Raw genomic sequence first — 20268 nt, 5'->3', positions numbered from 1 at the left:
AACTTACGACTACTTAAACCTAACTAATCTAAGGACATCACACACATCCATACCCGAGGCAAAATTCGAACTTGCGACCGTAGTGGTCGCGTGATTCCAGACTGAAGCTCCTAGAACCGCTCAGCCACTGCGGCCGGCAGTTTCAACTCACACCACTATTACAGCAAGATACTACACGTCAGTTTTGGCTAAACTGAGGAAGCACATGGCAAGGAAACGACAATAACGTCCTCGGACAGTGCGCGGTCTAACATTACCTCTGTACCACATCCGCCTCACAGCCCCAGTCTTCTCATCACTAAAGGCAAAGGTTCGCGGTATTCGATTTCAGAACTCTGAGGAGGGGGAGGTTAGTGTTTAACGTCCCGTCGACAACGAGGTCATTAGAGACGGAGCACAAGCTCGGGTTAGGGAAAGGTGGGAAAGGAAATCGGACGTACCCTTTTAGAGGAGCTATCCCGGCAACTACCTCAAGCGATTTGGAGAAATCACGGTATATCTAAATCTGGATGGCCGGACGTGGGGTTGAACCGTCGTCCTCCCGAATGGGAGTCCTGTGTGTTAACCACTGGGCCACCTCGCTCGGTGAAATCTCTGACAATGTTCAAGAAAAGTAGGGCGATTCTCAAGTACCTGACAAAGAATGGCCTGGACCATGTGTTCGATAACTGGTGGAGATGTTATAACATGTGCATTCAAGTAGGTGGGAAGTACTCAGAAAAAGATCGTGTAGCCTAAGCATTACAGTGAGATGACAAAAAACGTGGGCTACGTCGTAAGATTGTGTCGGACCCCCTTTTTGCCTGGCGCAGAGCAGCACCTCGACGTTGCATGGACTCAACAAGTCGTTGAAAATCCACTGCAGAAATACTGAGTCATGTTGTCTCTATTGCCGTCCATAATTGCATGGTGTTGCCGGTCAGGATTTTGTGCACGACCTGACTTCTCGCTTATGTCCCATAAATGTTCGATGGTATCCTGTCGTGCGATCTGGGTGGCCAAATCATTCGCTCGAACTGTCCAGAATGTTCTTCAAACCAATCACGAACAATTGTGGCTTAGTGACATGGTCATCCACGAAAATTCCATCGTTGTTTGGAGACATGAAGTCCATGAATGACTGTAATTGGTCTGCAAGTAGTCGAACATAACCATTTGCATTCAACGATAGAGTCATTATGTAGCTACAACCAGCTTGCACAATGCCCTGTTGACAGCTTGGGTCCATGGCATTGTGGGGGTCTGCGCCACAATCGCACCCTACCATCAGCTGTTACGAACTGAAATCGGGACTCATATGACCAGTCCACAGTTTTACAGTCGGCTAGGGTCCAATCAGTACGGTCACGAGTCCCATACAGGTGCTGCTGGCGACGACGCGCTGTTAGCAAAGACACTGGCGTCGCTCGTCTGCTGCCATGGCCCATTAAAGCCAAATTTCGCCACACTGCCCTAACTGATTCGTTCGTCGTACGTCCCACATTGATTTCTGCAATTATTTCACTCAGTGTTGCTTGTCTGTTAGCACTGACAACTCATACGCAAACGCCGCTGCTCTCGGTCGTTAAGTAAGGGCCGTCAGCCACTTGTACGTGGTGAGAGGTAATGCCTGCAACCCGGTATGCTCGTCAGACTCTTGACACTGTGGCTCTCAGAATAGTGAATTTCTAACAATTTCTGAAATGAAATGTCGTATGCGTCTAGCTCCAAGAACTATACTGTGGTGTCACCGCCAGACACCACACTTGCTAGGTGGTAGCCTTTAAATCGGCTGCGGTCCGTTAGTATACGTCGGACCCGCGTGTCGCCATTGTCAGTGATTGCAGACCGAGCGCCGCCACACGGCAGGTCTAGTCTAGACTCCCTAGCACTCGCCCCAGTTGTACAGCCGACTTTGCTAGCGATGGTTCACTGACTACAGACGCTCTAATTCCTTGTCATGTTCCAGACCTCACGTCAGTATAGTTCTTCCCTCCTCACGCCAGCCTGCGTGAGCTAAAACGCGTGCATTTCGGCCTCCTCTAGTAACACGGTGTTGGCTCTTGTGCCAACCCAACATATACCACGTTCAAATTTTGTTAATTCCCGTCACAAGGGCCATAATAAAGTCAGAGACCTTTTCACATGACTCACCTGTGTAGAAATGACAACTCGGTCAACGCACTGCCTTTTTATACCTTGTGTACGGTGTACTACCTCCATCTGTTTGTGTGCGTGTCGCTATCCCATGTCATCTGTCATCTCATTGTAACCTGGCGTAATAAACATCGCTGAAAATAAGTCTCAGTCCTTGTTAATAAGCCATCGCAATTAATGGTTAACTTAGACGTGCCGTGGACTTGCCTTTGTATCTGCGTCGCTCACCTGCGTCTCGGTGAGGTGCAGCGAGGAGGAGAACTCTGCGCGCTCGGCGATGGACAGGTACTGCTTCTCGCGGAACTTCTTCTCCAGCGACAGCAGCTGCTGCGTCGTGAAGGGCGTGCGAGGCTTGCGGTTGGGCTTGTGCTTCCGCAGTGTGCAACGCACGGGCGGCGGGGGCGGGTGGGGGTGGTGGTGCGCCAACGCGCCGCCTCCCGGCAGCCGCGGCACCTCGCCGCCCCCCAGCAGCACCTCTGCAACACAGCGGGGGCCGGCGGTCAGTCGCTGCCAACCGCGCCAGTCTGCAACTGTGCGCCCCACTAGAAGAACAACGGGTACTGGCAGAGTCGATTCCAGAACCGAACACAACTTACTCAGGTGATACTTGGGATATAATAAAATTACACAATTATTATTTGTATTTTTGCAGATACATACTGTTGTGTACATAGTTCCGCGTAGTCAGCGCGTACACAACTTTCCCACTAGAGCGCGCCCCGCTAAGCACAACAGCGCAGGCGCAGCGCTCGTCCGTCTCCGCACTACGAGATGGCGCTACCTTAGAGACGGACCAAATTCTGCTTCCGCCGATCCGCGTATTAATATGTAACGCAGCCAATGAGATAGCTGCTAACGTAGAACCTTTTCTCCTCACGGATCACACTCGCGCAGTGATACCTGAACGTGCGAGGTATTTTGTACCAGACTGCATTTGTCTGCACCAGTCCGTACCAGTCTGCATTAGTCTGTACCAGTCTATAGTCAAGTTTCAGTCTGCACCTAATAAGATTACCATATTCCTGTACATAGCCATGAAGATAAATGTATAGACACTTTGTCAAGTATCAGAGATATGTGAGAATAAGATTAACGAACCAAGACCAAAGGAACTTCAGATTGTCAATTGTAAACAGCATCCAGAATCAAGTTACGTAATGTCTATGCTTCTTATTATTTTAATAAATGTTTGTGAAAATTAATCAAGTTCTATTTAAAGTTGGTCACTGTCAATCTGTTACTCTAAGCGTGCAAGTGGCATTTCTATCGTCTGACCTAATGGCAGAAGATAAACACGCCACGATAAGGCCACGAGACATATTGCTGACACTCGTCTACTTCGTTAGAGCAACAAGTCAAATAATCTGATGGTATGTGTACCGAAGGTCTTACAGTACGCACACCACACAAACGAGGGGCGTTGAATACGCAATGTGACATCTTTTTTTCCTCGGCCAGTTTCGGATGAAACAATGTGGAACATTCTCGCTTCAGTCCTTATAGTTTCATGTAGTTCCGAAAGGTACCAGTGCTATACACTGCCTTCAAAATAGCATCTGTAACGGAGGTGCGTGCAAGTAGACAGCTGTCATTGAGTTTCTTTTGTCAGGAAACCAGAGCGAAGAAAATCTCCAACCCGCCCGGAAATCAAATGTATGTGTTTGACTGTAAGAACTCCCCTTTATATTTCAGTGAATACAATAATCTCTACAGTGGTCTGGGAAGCGTGCCCCAGTGTATTTGCCCGAACCGGGAAAGTTAAATACAGTACGTCGTGAATCACTAGAGGAATCAACCTCATTGGCAATCACAGGGGTTGCACAAAAATGTGAAAACACCTCCAGAAATCTGTGTTAACATATAACACGTCGGCCTCAGTTGTAAATAGAAATCAATCTCTACATAGGTTTCAGCCAAAATAATTTGGCCTTCTGCAGAAGGTATTGACAGAAAACTACTGCATGCCAAAGTTTTGCGATGTCAGGGATAAAACTCTAGTATCGTAGTACCCAGTCATAAATCTACAGCAGGCCCCACTGCGCGGACGGGTCGGTAGGCCGCGAGAACTGTGCCGGAACTAATCGCAGCGTCCAGCTATGTACCGAGCACAGCTGATAGTCATGCGCATGCTCTCGTGGAAATATAAATGCTTAACAGAAGCTACCTTTACGTTAGGAATTGGCTTAATATAAGCATAGAAACTGTTAACGGCTTAATATGTAACCGAACTTACTTCTGAGGGGAACGAGAACCCTAAAAACGGATTCGGAGCCTGTAAGAAATCCTAGCTATTACTCGGCATAATTAATCCTCAATTTTGAATACATTAGTAATCGATTGTGGAAAGTGGAGTCAGGCGTCGGTGACAGCAAAAGCAACGTAGCCGGCCGGGGTGGCCGAGCGGTTCTATGCGCTACAGTCTGGAACCGCGCGACTGCTACGGTCACAGGTTCGAATCCTGCCTTGGGCATGGATGTATGTGATGTCCTTAAGTCAGTTAGGTTTAAGTAGTTCTAAGTTCTAGGGGACTGATGACTTCAGAAGTTAAGTCCCATAGTGCTCAGAGCCAAAGGCAACCTAACATCAGGGCCAGTGAAGTAAAGGTTGAAAACCTTCGAAAAAGTTCTTATTTATCAATTGTAACTGCTCATTAAGTAGGTTTTCTTTATCAAGCAACAGGTGTTTAAAGATTTGCATTTCCTCAAGGATGTCAAGCCTAGTGCCTTTAGCCTCGCAGTTTAATAGCTCTATGTTATTTGGTGGTACTAGGCTAGACATCCTTGAGATGGTGAATACTATCCTGGTATACATTATGCTACGCCTGCTCGAACTGTCCACATAAGTGTTATTGGCGCTGCATATCTTGCAGAGAACGTTGAATTTCACAGGCAATGTGTGAGCAGCATTATCCTGTTGGAACAACACATCACCTTCCTGTTGCGAGAATGACAGGAGAACGGGTCTAACAACGAAATGAGTGCTGACTGGGATCCCTTCCAGAAACACCAAAGGTGAATGAGAGTTATAGCTTATCGCACCCCAGACCATAAGGCCTGGGGTGTGGCTGGTGTGTCTTGAACGAATGCCTGCTAAGAGACAGCACTAGTCAGCTCTACATCGCACGTGCAAACGACCATCACTTGCCTGCAGGCAGAATCTGCTTTCATCGCTGAAGACCAAGACGCGCCATTCCATTTCGCAGGTGATCCACTGACGTCACGACTCGAGCCGCGCATGCCGGTGCTGTGGCATGAGTGAAAGACCGACTAGAATTGGTCGTGCCCATAGTCCTACTGCTAATAACCAGTCCGTTAACAGTTCTTATTGACAGGTCTGAGTTGCAGTGGTAGCCGTCCGATCTGCCACTGCTTCCCTCGAAGTCCGACGATCCAGGCGGGGTCTATGCTTTATGGTCCTCCAGAACCTGGACAACGGGTGTGGGAATCTTCACGTGACCACTGATACCAGCATCGTTGCACAACTGGAGCAGAACGTCCAACTTCTGTGGCAGTTCTCCGAAAGGACCATCCCGCCGCTCGGAAGGCCGCAATTTGACCCGTTTCGGACTCTCCCAGTTGGCTGTAGGAAGCACACGAGTGTGTCTCCGTTTCGTGGTTGCCTGCTTGCTTCACACGTTTGCACCACACTGAGCCTTCTGGCTGTGAGCTTTTCCTACTAAAGTGTAGACACAGATGGCGCTCTGGTAGCTATGCTACTGCGCTCTCTGTTGGCGGACGACGATGAAACCATTAGCAGTGCATCTACCGTCCCCCAGGTGAAATATGTCATCATCACATCAAAAGCAATGTCCTCTTTTCAAGTATACTAATTTTTTTACGGCTGTGCATGTTCAAAACTGCTTTTATATTTCGAGAGCTACATGCGAATTCAGAAAGCTTTTACAGTTTGCGTCCCAAAACGCTGTTAGGATACCCGGTATAGTAAACGTGCAGTGTTTCGACAGGTATGCCTAATATTTATGTGCATTGGTCCAGCGCCCGCATTTAGCAATGGCGGTGTGGAGCTTGGCGTAGCTGTCTACTGTTTTTTGGTATAATAATGGAACATCGCGGGCAGTTTTTAAATTGAAATTACAATGAAATGAAGACCCTTAGCTGCTTACAGGCGTTGACATACGTCAACGGGGACAGATGAAAATCTGTGCTCCGACCGGGACTCGAACCCGGGATCTCCTGCTTACATGGCAGACGCTCTGTCCATCTGAGCCAGCGAGGACACAGAGGATAGCGCGACTGCAGGGATTTATCTCTGGCACGCCTCCCGCGAAACCCACATTCTCAACGTATTGTCCCGCACTACATTCGTAGTGCCCCTGCCCATTATACTCTTTACTCGTGGCGCGTTGCCGATTCCCGTAAGAGTTCGGGCACTGTTTGTGCATTCGCACAGAAGAAGAAGATGGTCAAGTGGCCAGTGAGCCTTATATATATATATATATATATATATATATAGTTTTTGAATTGATGCAAATGAACTTCACGATAGGCTCCACATTGTACGTTCGCTTTGCGCTCGACCGACAGAAAAACCCTGATGCAAGTAAGGGGTAAAGACAATTTTCTGTTAGACGAGTAGGCTACATCGCGGTCGGAAGAGTTGGAAGAGACATATCTGTGGCTACGACTCGTAGTGACTTCTTTGCTCTCGTGGAGTGTGGCTGCTCGTGCGTGAGTAGAGACAGTACGGCATCTGCCGACAGACTGATGAAGTTCCTCGTTTTCACACAGCGAATGTTAGAAAAAGGAGGATATGTGACGTCTAGTCGCACAAAATTTTTAAATCCTTCATATATTAATAACGTCGATAGCTAGATTTAATCATTATTATAAATTTAATAATGCTAATTGTTATCGACTGGAGCGAGATAAAAAGATAGATTATTTCTAGTGTTATTATCATTGCTGCTTTGCATTTACGGAGGTTTTTCGTCCCTCCGTCCGTAAAACACCGCATTCAACATCAGTGCCGAATTAGTTAACGTTTATTAAGTCATTCTGAGGCTGTTGACGAGTGCGGACTGCTTGCGCTGATTACAATGTCTGGGTCAGTAGTTTTATTTCAGCTTGTTCTTGGACTGATTTGCATTGTGAGTAAGCTGTATTGTGATGTATCAGCGCTGTTTTAATTGCGTTCTCTTGTGTAGGGAAGCAATACAGTGATATAAAATTCTCATTACAGTTACACTTTGTTGACCAGAGCAAAATGTACTAAGAAATCATTTACAGTTTTTGCTACTGCGAGCGTGCTATGGGCAGTTTTCGAATGTGTTACAAATAATATCATCCATAATACTCCTACTGCAATTAGAGTCACTCACAGACTTGGCCTACCGTACAGCCGGACTACGAATTTCATTTGCCTTCCCATTGTGATTCCGTTGAAGAGGGGTACACTGTGTAGCCACACGGTTGCTGCAGGCCGAAAACACGTTTCTAACAGATGGGGATTGGGGAGAAGAGAAGTTTGTGGCACAACTTGACTAGAAGAAGGGATCGGTTGGTAGGGCATGTTTTGAGGCATCAAGGGATCACAAATTTAGCATTGGAGGGCAGCATGGAGGGTAAAAATCGTAGAGGGAGACCAAGAGATGAATACACTAAGCAGATTCAGAAGGATGTAGGTTGCAGTAGGTACTGGGAGATGAAGAAGCTTGCACAGGATAGAGTAGCATGGAGAGCTGCATCAAACCAGTCTCAGGACTGAAGACCACAACAACAACGGATGATGATCTTAAGCATTATGAACATATTGATCAGAGACATTTTGAGCCACACACTGATGTGACTGCATCAGGGAAAAAGTTTTCAAATGTGGTACTTTAAATACAGTGAGAATATTTCTTCTGAAGAACGAGTACATTCTACATTAGGTACTCTTCTTTGCATGTGCTCATCCACAACATATTATGGGGAGAAGAAATATTAACATGTGTAAAGTAAGCAGTCTGTTAGTTTGGGAATTTTCGTATGTTGGAGAACATTTGATTACTACTGTCAGTGGAAAGAGAATCGCCGATAGAAAATGTATCAGATACTTGGAGACAGAAGTGCCAGGAAAAGAAAGATGTAAACAAGGAATAGGGTAACTTTATACTCAAATAAATTAAGATTAGAGGACTAAGTAATCCAACGGTGAAGTCACGCGTTGCTTTGTGAGATGTAATTATAATTTGATTACTACATTTTGTCTTCCGTGACATCGGAAATCATACTGTGAAAATAACATGTTTCGCTACATCTCTTTCGTTTTGTCAGTAAAAAGCCTTTTGAGGCAGGTGGCTTTAATTTTGTCACTGCTATCACAGAGACACAATGCTCACGTTCAAAGAATCGGGGGAATGGATGTCTGGTCACACCCGCAGGGCATCCATTTTGCCTCTCGTATACGATACAACCTCCTGCGACCAATTGCTCAACGTCGCTACGTCCATTTTCCAACAGTCGTCTCCTGATTTTGTAAACGTTCCAGTGAGACATGCTTTATATGAGGTAGAGCCTTTATTGACATACAAGTTCCGTGAACGGAGGGCGGTATGCAAACGCATTTTGCTGCCGTTAATTCATAGCCGTGTAACTTGCAGCTAGTTGTAAAATGAGGTACTCTTCTGATGAGAATGCCATGCTAGTCTTAGTCACAATAGGGGATTCCAGAAACATCACTGGGCACGGTGACTGGCCTCGAGCTTCCGCATGGTATCCACATGCCGAACGGGAAGCAGCAGTTATTCGTGCGCCACGACCTGTACCTGCCAAGAATGAGAAGTTGTAAACTAGTTGCCATTATTGTTGTACGTGTTTCTGTTTCTATTACTTTTATTTTAGACACTCAAGAAAACATATAAAAGAACCTTGAGTCTTGAATACTGGATGATGTGTTTAACTAGCCGCTTTTATTAAGGCAAGGCAAATAACAGTGTTGCACTGAAGCGCAATTTAATATGCATGGCGTCTTTCAGTATTGTAGGAATTCTGTCAATAACTGGAACTGGGAGAGTAACAAGGAGGATTTAGACCCTGGAGAAGCTGCTCAGGACAGATAACCACTTTGAAATTGGTAATGGATTACTACAAAAGAAGACAAAAACAACAAGTCATAATCTTTATAGATTTCAAAAAAAGATTATGATTATATTCACAGAGCGTCAGTTATGAATACACCAAGGAACTTCGGTCTCATCCCAGATTAATAAAAATGATAAACTTAACTTTATCAAACACCAAATTTAAAGTTCAGTGGACAAATATCTGAACCATTTACGAACAAAATGGGGTTAAGAAAGGACGCAGTTTATCGTCGTTAATTTTCAACTGTACGTGATCAGGGAATGGTACAAGAAAAATCCTAAAAACATAAAAATTGGAATCAAGTAAGACCAAATAAACGTAAATTACTAGGGATTCGCAGATGAATTACCGTTACCAGCCAATAACACTCAAGAAGCCAGAAAGCAAATAACACGCCTACAAAATATAACACAAAAAACAGAAGTTCGGATATCATTCGAAAAGACTGAAATAATGGTAGCAGATCGACAAGTAATCAACCACATTACAATAAAGTAACGATAGTTAAACAATTTAAATAACTAGGAAAAATTTTAAGGTACAGCTTGGGCGAAAAACCTGCATGGCAAGTAAGAACTAACAAAACGATAAAACTTAACATGGTCTACATATCAAAACTTAATAAAACATTACAAGAAGGTGGCTCAACCAGAGATGACTTATGGAAGTGAAAGTCACGCAGAAAAACGGAATCGACGAAATCCTAAAAGTATGGAGAAGAATAGGTAGAACATGCATAAATAAGAAATATCAAAAAGATGGACTTTGGCGGTGCCAAAGGAAGTGGTGAACAGTGAACTGGAGACCATTACAGATACTATACGGAAGAAAAGGATCTAATTAATCGGTCACCAGAAACAGATTGTTAAGAAAAATTATAGAGAAACTTTGGAACATGAAGGATGGATAAAGGAAATCATGGACGATATGAAGGAGCTAAAATTAACTCCAGGCTTTTAAAAAACAAAACAGAAAATTTAAAGCAACTGAAAAACATAGAAATAAGTTTTAAACCGAAAACAGACAAACGACTCATAATAAAAGGGGTATTGACAGATGAAGAATGACAGAAATATTGGAAGGAATAAAAAGATACTGGAGTGTTCAGAAATGAAACCTACTGAAGAAGATGACCAGAAAATGAGTGACTGAAGTGGTTAAATAAGGCCGTAAAAGAAGAAGAAGAAAAAGAAGAAACAAAACTTCATACAGGGCAGTAAACAATTTTGTCAATTTCCTATACATTCTAAGATAAGAATCCGCAAGACACCGGCACTATTAGAGAGGCGCACTTCCCTCTTCAATGTTAATGTGGCGACGGATTACCCACGTTGAAGTAATTTATAATATTAGCCCCTATATTAGGTACGAGTTATTGAAACTCTAGACCACCAAAGTTCAAAGCCCCTTGCCATTGCTCATCGCCAAACTGAGAAAGGAGCAAGTAATTGATGAAACTACCGATACGTTTCAGATCCCAATAGTGCGTGGATAAAGTATTTTTATAATGTTTACTGTGTACAAGAATGTTCTACGCAAGCGTAAAAGTGAAACGAATGTTTTACGGGACAAGAAGGATTAATTATGGTCGAAGGTAAATCTGCGTGTAAACTACAGCTCTTAAATCACCAATATTATAGTATAGCTAAAGTGTGTGGGCTCTGTACCAAGCTGCACTAAAAAGAGAAATCGAGCGAATATAAATAAGTAGGCTATGCTTGGCCACAGGTTGATTTGTCTCGTGGCAGAATACAACAGAAATGCTTAAAGTCTCAACTAGCTGACATTTGTAGCACAACGGCCAATATCTCACTCAGCAAACTGCAGTGAACCGGTTATGAGGGAAAAAAATGTTCAAATGTGTGTGAAATCTTATGGGACTTAACTGCTAAGCTCATCAGTCCCTAAGCTTACACACTACTTAGCCTAAATTATCCTAAGGACAAACACACACATCCATGCCCGAGGGAGGACTCGAACCTCCGCCGGGAGCAGCCGTTATGAGGGAGAAATCAAAGAATCGCCTTCGTTCTTCCTGTATAAAACTGTCTCAGAGAGTGTGTATAATTAATGTATATTTAGAAAAATGATACCTTATATGGAGATATACAAGTAATCTCTATTCATACACTCCTTTAATGGCCGGCCGTGGTGGCGGAGCGGTTCTAGGCGCTACAGTCTGGAACCGCGCGACCGCTACGGTCGCAGATTCGAATCCTGACTCGGGCATGGATGTGTGTGATGTCCTTAGGTTGGTTAGGTTTAAGTAGTTCTAAGTTCTAGGGGACTGATGACCTCAGAAGTTAAGTCCCATAGTGCTCAGAGCCATTTGAACCATTTGAACTCCTTTAATGAATGCAAAGGAATAAACATTACTGTGCAGCACATTGAAATGTGCTTTTACGGTCGTCTGACAGAGCGAAGCGGAGCATCGGCTGAGAGACTGGCCTCAGATTCCGGATGAGACGGGTATAAATTTACGATTTAGGTTTTCCGTAATTCCCTATCACGCTTGATAGAAACGTTAGGATTATTCCTTTCCTTTGAAAACGACACGGCCTGTTTCCTACTCGTCCTTGCCAGATCCAACCTTAAGCTCTACGTCTAATAATCCGGTGATCGATGATACGATGATCCCTGATCTTTCTTAACGCATTTTTGTAGTGGTTTTTAGTGCAGGAATAAAAAAATAATGTGAAACGTGTCTGGTCTTAATAAAGAGGAAATGCACCTGTTAGCTGTAGGTGGTTTTCCTACTATCAACAGTGTACTCTGCCCCTTTCCATGAACCCCACATTTCATTTCCACGCTTTCTTTTAGTTAACTGGCAACGATGCAGTGGCATTCGACACATACGTAGACTTTTCGGCTTGCGAGCCACATGAGTCTCTTTGGCCATTTGAGTGTGGCTCTTCCACATAATACCACGTACGGGCGCACGAATATGGCGGTACATCTCTCAATCATCGTCTTCTTAAAAAAATTTTCGTTGTAATAGACAGTCAGTAAACAAATATTCTACTGCATAACAATATACACTGGTCATCAGGGGAAACGTTTTGAAACGCTTCGCTCCCTTATTAACGGAAACTGAAGGTTTCGCCTTGAGATGCGTGTCACTATCCAGAACTAACGAATGATCAGTGCCTCCAAAAATTGTAGATGTTAAGTCTCATCCAAATCAGGTTCGTCATAAGCTTCAGGGGAAAGAAAACACAGCTCTTTACTCAAGGTTTGCAAACCTAAACTTTGATTCACTTTCCAAGCCTGTTGAAACATGCCCGAGAAAATAGTTCTGTGCCCGCGGTTTACTCCTTCGATTCGACACTTTTAAGTTTGAGGAAAGCGTTTCTCAACAGGTTTCTGGAATCAGAAGCAGCAAAGCGAATTAGCCTTTGTTAAAAATAAACGTCTTAATTCTACTGCAATAGAATTAAATTTTTCTCCTTTTAATACTGAAATTGAAAACGCTGAAATGTAGTTGCTGAGTTTAAAGAAAAAATAATTGTGGCTCTTTAAATCTGAACACCTTCGTACTGATGTAGATATACTGGAGAAACCTCCACAGCGTATGTTGACTGCTTTGAAAGAACCGGAGAGGGAGTGTATGTTGGTTTTTAACACATGGGATAGCATTCCTGATTCAAATAATCAGCTGAAAAAACTTGCGTTTGATGTTCTTCCCTTATTTAGATCTACACATTCATGCACACAATCATTTTCAAGCATGAACCTTATCAACAGTCAACTGAAAAGCAATCTCATTAATGGGAACTCGAAATCGTACCTACAATTGAAACAACAATATATATATACTCGACTTACGCAAACTTCTCAAGGCAAATGGACATTTTTCACATTAGTGTTTGCAGCAATTGTCATAATTTAATTTTTGGCCACCTTACAATTTAATTTTATCAGTAAACAATATCTTAACTGAGTAATGATGTCACGCTTTATTCAGCGTACATATAGTTCTAAGGCTTAAACTTTAAGTGTAGTTTCTTAAGTCAATTTTAGCGTTGTGGAGTGAAAGAAGATTTAGTGTTGAGTATTAAGGATGAGATGATTTGGGCATATAGAAAGGATGGACGAAAGGAGATAGACTAAACAAGTATGCATGACGCTTGTGGATGGGAGGGTAGGAAATGGTCAACCTCAGTGAACATACCTCAAGCAGACTGAGGACTTTTAGCAAAGGACAGCTTAGGAGTGCCCTTACAAAATTAATAACTGTATACCTACCTGTACAGGCTCACAAAAGAAATTTCAGTAGGTGTACTGCTGATATTTGGCTCTGTTAACTAATGTGTTTGCCGACCACTTGAATAGGCGATCGGTCTAGACGCCTTTCAAAGACGCCACTAGTCTAGGGCTGAAGATTGTCAACTAACTAAACCGATTATTTCATAGCTGCGAATTAAAGTAAAATTTAGTTTCAACGGTTTTTCTGAATTACTATACGCCGGACCCTTCCTACATATACATAAGCCGTGAGACACTGTATCCTGGTGGAGAATAATTCGTATAATTCATAGTACTCCTTTTATTGAATTTTCCAGTGTAGATTACGTTCCGAATTGTTCACTTGGTATCGCTGTAAATCTGAATGTATAGGCCGTCTAATGATTTAAGACTGTAGTGAATATTTCCGCAGAACTGAATAATTCACCAGTACCAATTTCTGCTATCAGTCCGCCTGCTTAGCTGCGTGGTAACGTGCTTGCCTACCATGCAGCGGGTATGGGTTCGATTCCCGGCCGGGTTAGCGAATTTCTCCGCCCGTGGACTGGGTGTTGTGTTGTCCTCATCATCTCCTCTTCACCGACGTGCAAGTCGCCCAATGTGGCGTCACCTACAATAAGACTTGCACCTGACGACCGAACTTCCCCGGATTGGGCCTCCCGGCCAACAATGCCATAGGATCATTTCATTTTTTTTTCTCGTCTCAGTTTCAAGATCTCCACTGGAATAAGCCCGTGTATTGTTAGCGAAGAGAAAGCAAGTGGATACATATAACAGCAGTCTTTTTCCTGGCCTTTCCAAGTCGTCTGTAAAACTGTAAAATCAGCTTTCATCCGACAATTTCCCCACCCCCTAGACAGGTCGTTACAACAGTGCCACTCTTTTTCCTTGTCTGCTTCTTAAACGACAAATTGTTCGTAAGGGTGCTGATTGTTGCAGACCAGCCTGCTATCCCTTGAACTGTACGTAGGCTCACGTATTTTGTTTATGAACTTCCGTTTTCAGTATCTTTAAATACTGAAGTACGATTCTGTTTTTAGTTAAGCTTACTTACAGCTTCCTGCAGCTGCCGTGAACTCTGACAGCGATACGTCTCGCAACTTGCGCACAGCCGTCACTTAATTTCAGACAGACTTCTATAGCAGTACTTGACGTAACAGGAGCCAATCACGCATTATAAAATATTGTTCAATCTTTCATTGGGCACGCAGACGGACGGCAGCACATGGAAAACCAGTCTTCTCCGTGTTTCCGCAAATCAGAGGAAGAGGGAAAAAAACTCGGCCTATTAAACGCTTAGTATCGACGGCGTATATGCAGTTCTTATGCGGTTGAACGAGATTCCCTGGAAGCTGTTTGTCATTATACATGTCGTCCCGCCACTTCATCCCGTCAGCCCTCGACACAGAGTGGCAGTGCAGTAAATACTGTCACCGGTTGTTAGAGAAGTCGGTTAAAGGAATCTAATTATCAGACTGAGTAATGAAGCCAGTTTACAAAAACGCAGCAACGTTGTAATGTGAGTCTTCGGTATAAATCACCTCGAAGTTCCCCACTCCAGTAATTTTATAGGTGATTGGAGTTTTCCGGACTTTTTGTGTGTGTGTTTTGTTTTACTTTATACTAGATCAGCTTACACATCAGAAAAATCTTACATCAAGATCAGGAATGTGACCGTTTTACTGGTTTCTTTACGTCGTTTAGGAAATGATATTTTACGTCAGCTCGACATCTGCTGTGGTTCCACTCCATATATCTTTACTGTACGATTCTTATTAGACTTCACCTTCCCCAACTGGGAATACTTAATTATTTTCTGATACCTAACGTGATTCGTCTGGCTGCCAGGTGGAGGAACTTGGTTCGATTCCCGGTGCTGTCGAGGATATTTCCGTGATGGGAAGACCGGAAAGGAATGCTCTGAGCCTTATGAGGCCAATCGAGGAGCTGCCTGACTGAAAATAGCGATTCCAACTCACGATAATTGACAACGCCCCTGAGCACACGTCCAAAGGATGACACGACGGTCGGTCGATGCCTACGGGTCCTCCAAGATCTGTGGATACGATTACGTTACTTAACGTAATTTCTTTGTTGTAGCAATATTTTATGCTTCTAAAGCATGAAGTCCGCCACTCGTGGTCTCGCGGTTGCATTCTTGCTTCCCGAGCACGGGATCCCGGGTTCGATTCCCAAGGTGGTCACGGATTTTCACCTCCTCCGAGATGATTGCGTGTTGCTGTGTCGTCTTAATTATCATCATTCATCCCCTTTACGGTCGAAGGAAGGCAACGGCAAACCACCTCCATTATGACCTTTCCTAGTACTGCGGTGCGGGTCTCCCGCATCCTTCCCCTACGCTCTGTCAAGAAGCATGGGACTTCATTTCCATTTCCATTAGGCATGACAAGTGAAAACGGGTTTCGAACCCCAAGTTAAGCTTTTCTGTAACATTCGGAAATACAGAGTCCTACACTGAAGAAGAGGAATGGGATCGTTCTAAAAGCAGAACTATGCCGCTGAAACGAAGAGCGTCGCTGATAGATGGGTGACACCCGTTGGGAAAAATCTGCTTTATATGTCTGTTACGCACTTGAATTACACTACGGAATGGACTATCGTTTGTTTAATGTATTTCCACCATTTAAAATCAGTTAGACAAACTTGAAATGTGGAACACTGTGGCGCAATGATTCAATCGTTTCTGTGCGCCACATACACCGTGGTGACAAAAGTCATGGGATACCTCCTAATCGCGTCAGACCTCCTTTTGTGCCGGCCGTTGTGACCGAGCGTTTCTAGGCGCTTCAGTCTGGAACCACGTGACCGCTACGGTCGCAGGTTCGAATCCTGCCTCGGGCATGGATGTATGTGATGTCTTAACTTAAGGTTTAAGTGGTTCTACTTTCTAGGGGACTGATGACCTCAGATGTTAAGTACCATAGTGCTCAGTGCCACTTGAACCATTTTTGAACCTCCTTTTGTGGGCGTAGTGCAGCAACTCGACACGGCATGGACTCAACAACTCACTGAAAGTCCACTGCAAGAATATTGAGCCATGCGCCCTCTAATAGCCGTTCATAATAGCCAAAATGTTGCCGGTGGACGATTTTGTGCACGAAATGACCTCTCGATTATGTCCCATAAATGTTCGATGGGTGGACATATCATTCACTGGAATTCCCAAAATATTCCTCAAACCAATCGCGAACAATTGTGGCATGGTGACATAGTTTACTGTCATCCATAAAAATTCCATCCTTGTTTTGGAACATGAAGTCCATAAAAGGCTGCAAGTTGTCTCCAAGTAGCCGAACACGAATATTTCAATGCAGTGATCGGTTCAGTTGGATCAGAGCACACAGTCCATTCCATATAAACACAGCCCAGACCATTATGGAGCCACAGCACACTGCCTCGTTTACAACTTGGGTTCATGGCACCGCGGGGTCTGCACCACACTCGAGTCCTACCATCACCTCTTACCAACTGAAATCGAGACTCATATGATCAGGCCACGAATTTGCAGTCGGATAGGGTCTAACAGATTGATCACGAGCCCAGCAGAGGCACTGAAGTTGATGGCGTGCTGTTAGCGAAGACACTCGCTTTGGTCGTCTGCTGCCATAGCCCATTAACAGCCAAGATTCTCCGCGCTGTCGTAACGGATACGTTCGTCGTTCGTCCACATTGATTTTTACTGTTATTTCTCGTAGTGTTGCTTGTCTGTTAGCACTGAAAATTCTACGCAAACGCCGCTGCTCTCGGTCGTTAAGTAGAAGGCCGTCGGCCATTGCGTTGTTGGTGGTGAGAGGTAATGCCTAAAATTTGGTATTCTCGACACATTCTTTGCCACTGTGGATCTCGGAATATTGAATTCCCTAACGATTTCCGAAATGGACAGCCTCCAGTTCGACTGCAGGTGTCATTACTGAGACAGCTAAGGAAAATGGTTCAAATGGCTCTGAGCACTATGGGACTTAACATCTGAGGTCATCAGTCCCCTTAAACTTAGAACTACTTAAACTAACCTCAGGACATCACACACATCCATGCCCGAAGCAGGATTCGAACCTGCGATCGTAGCGGTCGCGCGGTTTCGGACTGAAGCGCCTAGAACCGCTCGGCCACACCGGCCGGCAGCCTAAGGAAATAACACATGAAGAAAGATGAGTAGATTGCGTACATGTACTAGCTGTGAGTTAGCACATGACTGAGGAAACATCATTCGTTTCGAGTGAATTACGAGAAAGTGGTCGCGTTATGGCGAGGAGGAAGAGAAGGAGGAGGAACAAGTAGAAGATGAGGTGTGAAAATTCGATGATAATTATGCTGAAAAATGATCAGGAAGAACAGAGTATCAGTTAAGTGTAGACAGAAAAATTGGATAAGGAAAAAGAGTAACTGATAGAGAAATGCCAATTATGAAGCAAAAGACGAAATATAATGAAATATATTACATATTAATGAAGAGAAAGGGACGACACAAGAGGATAAAAGATGATGATCTCTATTAAAAAGGAACAAATAAGAAACAAATGAAGAGAGTCATGAATAAAAAGTGCGAAAATACAGGACGAAAGATGAAGATGTTGAGAAAATGAAGAGAATGAATGAGAAATATATGATGTCAAAAAAAAAAAAAAAAAAAAAAAAATGGATGGACGAGAAGGTTGAAACGAAAAGCTTTTACTGATGCGACCGTGTAATATCGACCGACTGCTATTTCATTTTAGTTAAGCTGAAACAGTTTCATTGTTTTTCTTGTACAAAGACTGGTCGCGCATTTTAGAGCTTACCATCCTAGTGGTTGCAGAAGCGGCGGTCAGTGCCCACGCAGCTGTGAGTGGTCATTACGGTGGGAGCTGTAGTGGTTGATTGGAGTGGGGGAAGGGGGGGTGGTGGAGTAGCTGGGAGGGGGAAGGAAGCAATCTGTTGGCGAGCCCGCGCCGGGTACATAAATCGCGGTGCTACCTGCAGCTCGTATCATTACTCGCCTCTGGCTGCCGGCTGGCTCGTAAAGAATACCGCTGCCAGTAGCAGAGGCGGCCAACTGCTGCTGATTATGACGTAAATAATCTGTGGCGCGGAGCGGCGATGCCCACTGGTGCACAGCGTAACTGCCGGCAACGGCGGGAACTCGTAAGGGCCTAGTTTGTACCGCAGTGTGCCCTATCGCTGGACAGCAAAATAAGTTAATTATTTCACTTTGTCCGCTACTGCTTCGTGGCGAAATGTTCTGCTTTAGTGGAGAAATATAATAGAATATATTATCCCTCTTGCACACTTTTCATTATGATAGCACTTTCGTAAATGTATCCTTTTTCTTCTGCTTCTACGCAGAAATATACTAAATATTCAATGATGATCCAAAACATTATGACCACCAACCTAAAGGCGTGTTGGTCCACTTCTGGAACGCAGTTTAGTAGTGATTCTGCGTGCCTTGGATTCGACAACTACTTAACGGGTTTCCAGAGGTTTGTGACACCAGATGCCTACGCACTGGTCATATTCTCATAATTTACAGGCGGTTAGTTTGTGGCCGCCTGTTAGTGTCCCAGTTGGGTTGCATCGGATTTAGTTAAGCCTAATTTGACGGCCAAGGAATCGACGTCAGTTCACTATCATACACTTCAAACCATTGCAGCATGATTCTGCCTTCGAATACTACCGTAGGTCCCGTGGAAGCTCAGGTGAATGTCTTCCACAGCATAATACTGCTGCCACTGGCCAGCGTCCGCGACACGTTGCATGTTTCGAGCAGGCTTATCTGGGCTTGGCCATCGACCTGGTTTAACAATAAACAGGATTCGTCCGACCAGGCGGCACGATTTAACTGATCCGCGGTCCAATCTCGATGATCCCGTGCCCGCTGCAATCATAACTGACGACGCTGTTTGGTCGACCTGAGAACACGTAGGGGGTCCTGTGCTGTGGAACACTATGTTCAACATCGTCCTTTGGACAGTGTGCTCCAAAACACTTATGCCTGCGCCAGCCTGTACTCTGCCATCAGATCTACCACCGATCACCGCCTATCCTGCTTCAGAGAGTGGACAAGCCTCCGATCCCTATATTCTGTGATGAGGTATGGACGTACAACTTCTTGTCGCCTGCTCGCGGCTTCAGCATTCTTCAGCCACTTTCAATACCTGCTCACGATACTAGCACGCGAACAGTCGATCATCCCCTTTCTGCAGGCACACATTTCTGAGTCCATATTCATCTTAGCAATCAATAGGGATAGGTAGGGGCAAAGGTGCGCACTTCACACTTTTCTATTGTTTTCTACCGCTTTTCTCCTTACCTGGCAAAGAAAATTGTACAAAATGCACCTAGTATCATTCTTCACACAATACCACGATTTCAAGATTGCTTGTACGGTATATTAAAGTTATATTTAACAAAATGTTACAAATGAAAAAATGTGGATCTTTGCCCCAGGGCCGGCCGCTGTGGCTGAGCGATTCTAGGCGCTTCAGTCCGGAACCGCGGTAGTGCTACAGTCGCAGGTTCGAATCCTGCCTCGGGCATGTATGTGTGTGATGTTCTCAGGTTAGTTAGGTTTAAGTAGTTATAAGTCCACGGGACTGACGACCTCAGATATTAAGTCCAATAGTGCTTAGAGCCATTTGAACCTTTTTTTTTATTTTTTTGCCCCAGGTCTGGGGTAAACATCCTGCTGTTATGGAGCAAAAAGAAATTATTATATTTTTAACAGACTAAAGGAGAATTACAATATTCGAAGGTACTGCCGTTATTAAGTTGTATAATTCTTTTTACTATGTCAAAATCATCA

General features: G+C 44.2%; 1 protein-coding gene across 1 annotated transcript in view; it reads right to left on the bottom strand.

Moving 5' to 3' along the window:
- LOC124788554 (homeobox protein MSX-3-like) overlaps positions 1–20268 on the bottom strand; it is a 121668-nt gene that overhangs the window by 5818 nt on the left and 95582 nt on the right. Inside the window, exon 2 of the mRNA XM_047255824.1 lies at positions 2365–2678. Within this exon, the coding sequence (XP_047111780.1) occupies positions 2365–2678 (314 nt within the window). The remainder of the gene's footprint in view (positions 1–2364; positions 2679–20268) is intronic.

This window comes from Schistocerca piceifrons, chromosome 3, assembly GCF_021461385.2.
Source record: "Schistocerca piceifrons isolate TAMUIC-IGC-003096 chromosome 3, iqSchPice1.1, whole genome shotgun sequence".
Taxonomy (NCBI): domain Eukaryota; kingdom Metazoa; phylum Arthropoda; class Insecta; order Orthoptera; family Acrididae; genus Schistocerca; species Schistocerca piceifrons.
The sequence above is the reverse complement of the archived record's forward strand: the minus strand, read 5'-3'. Positions and strand labels throughout refer to the sequence as shown.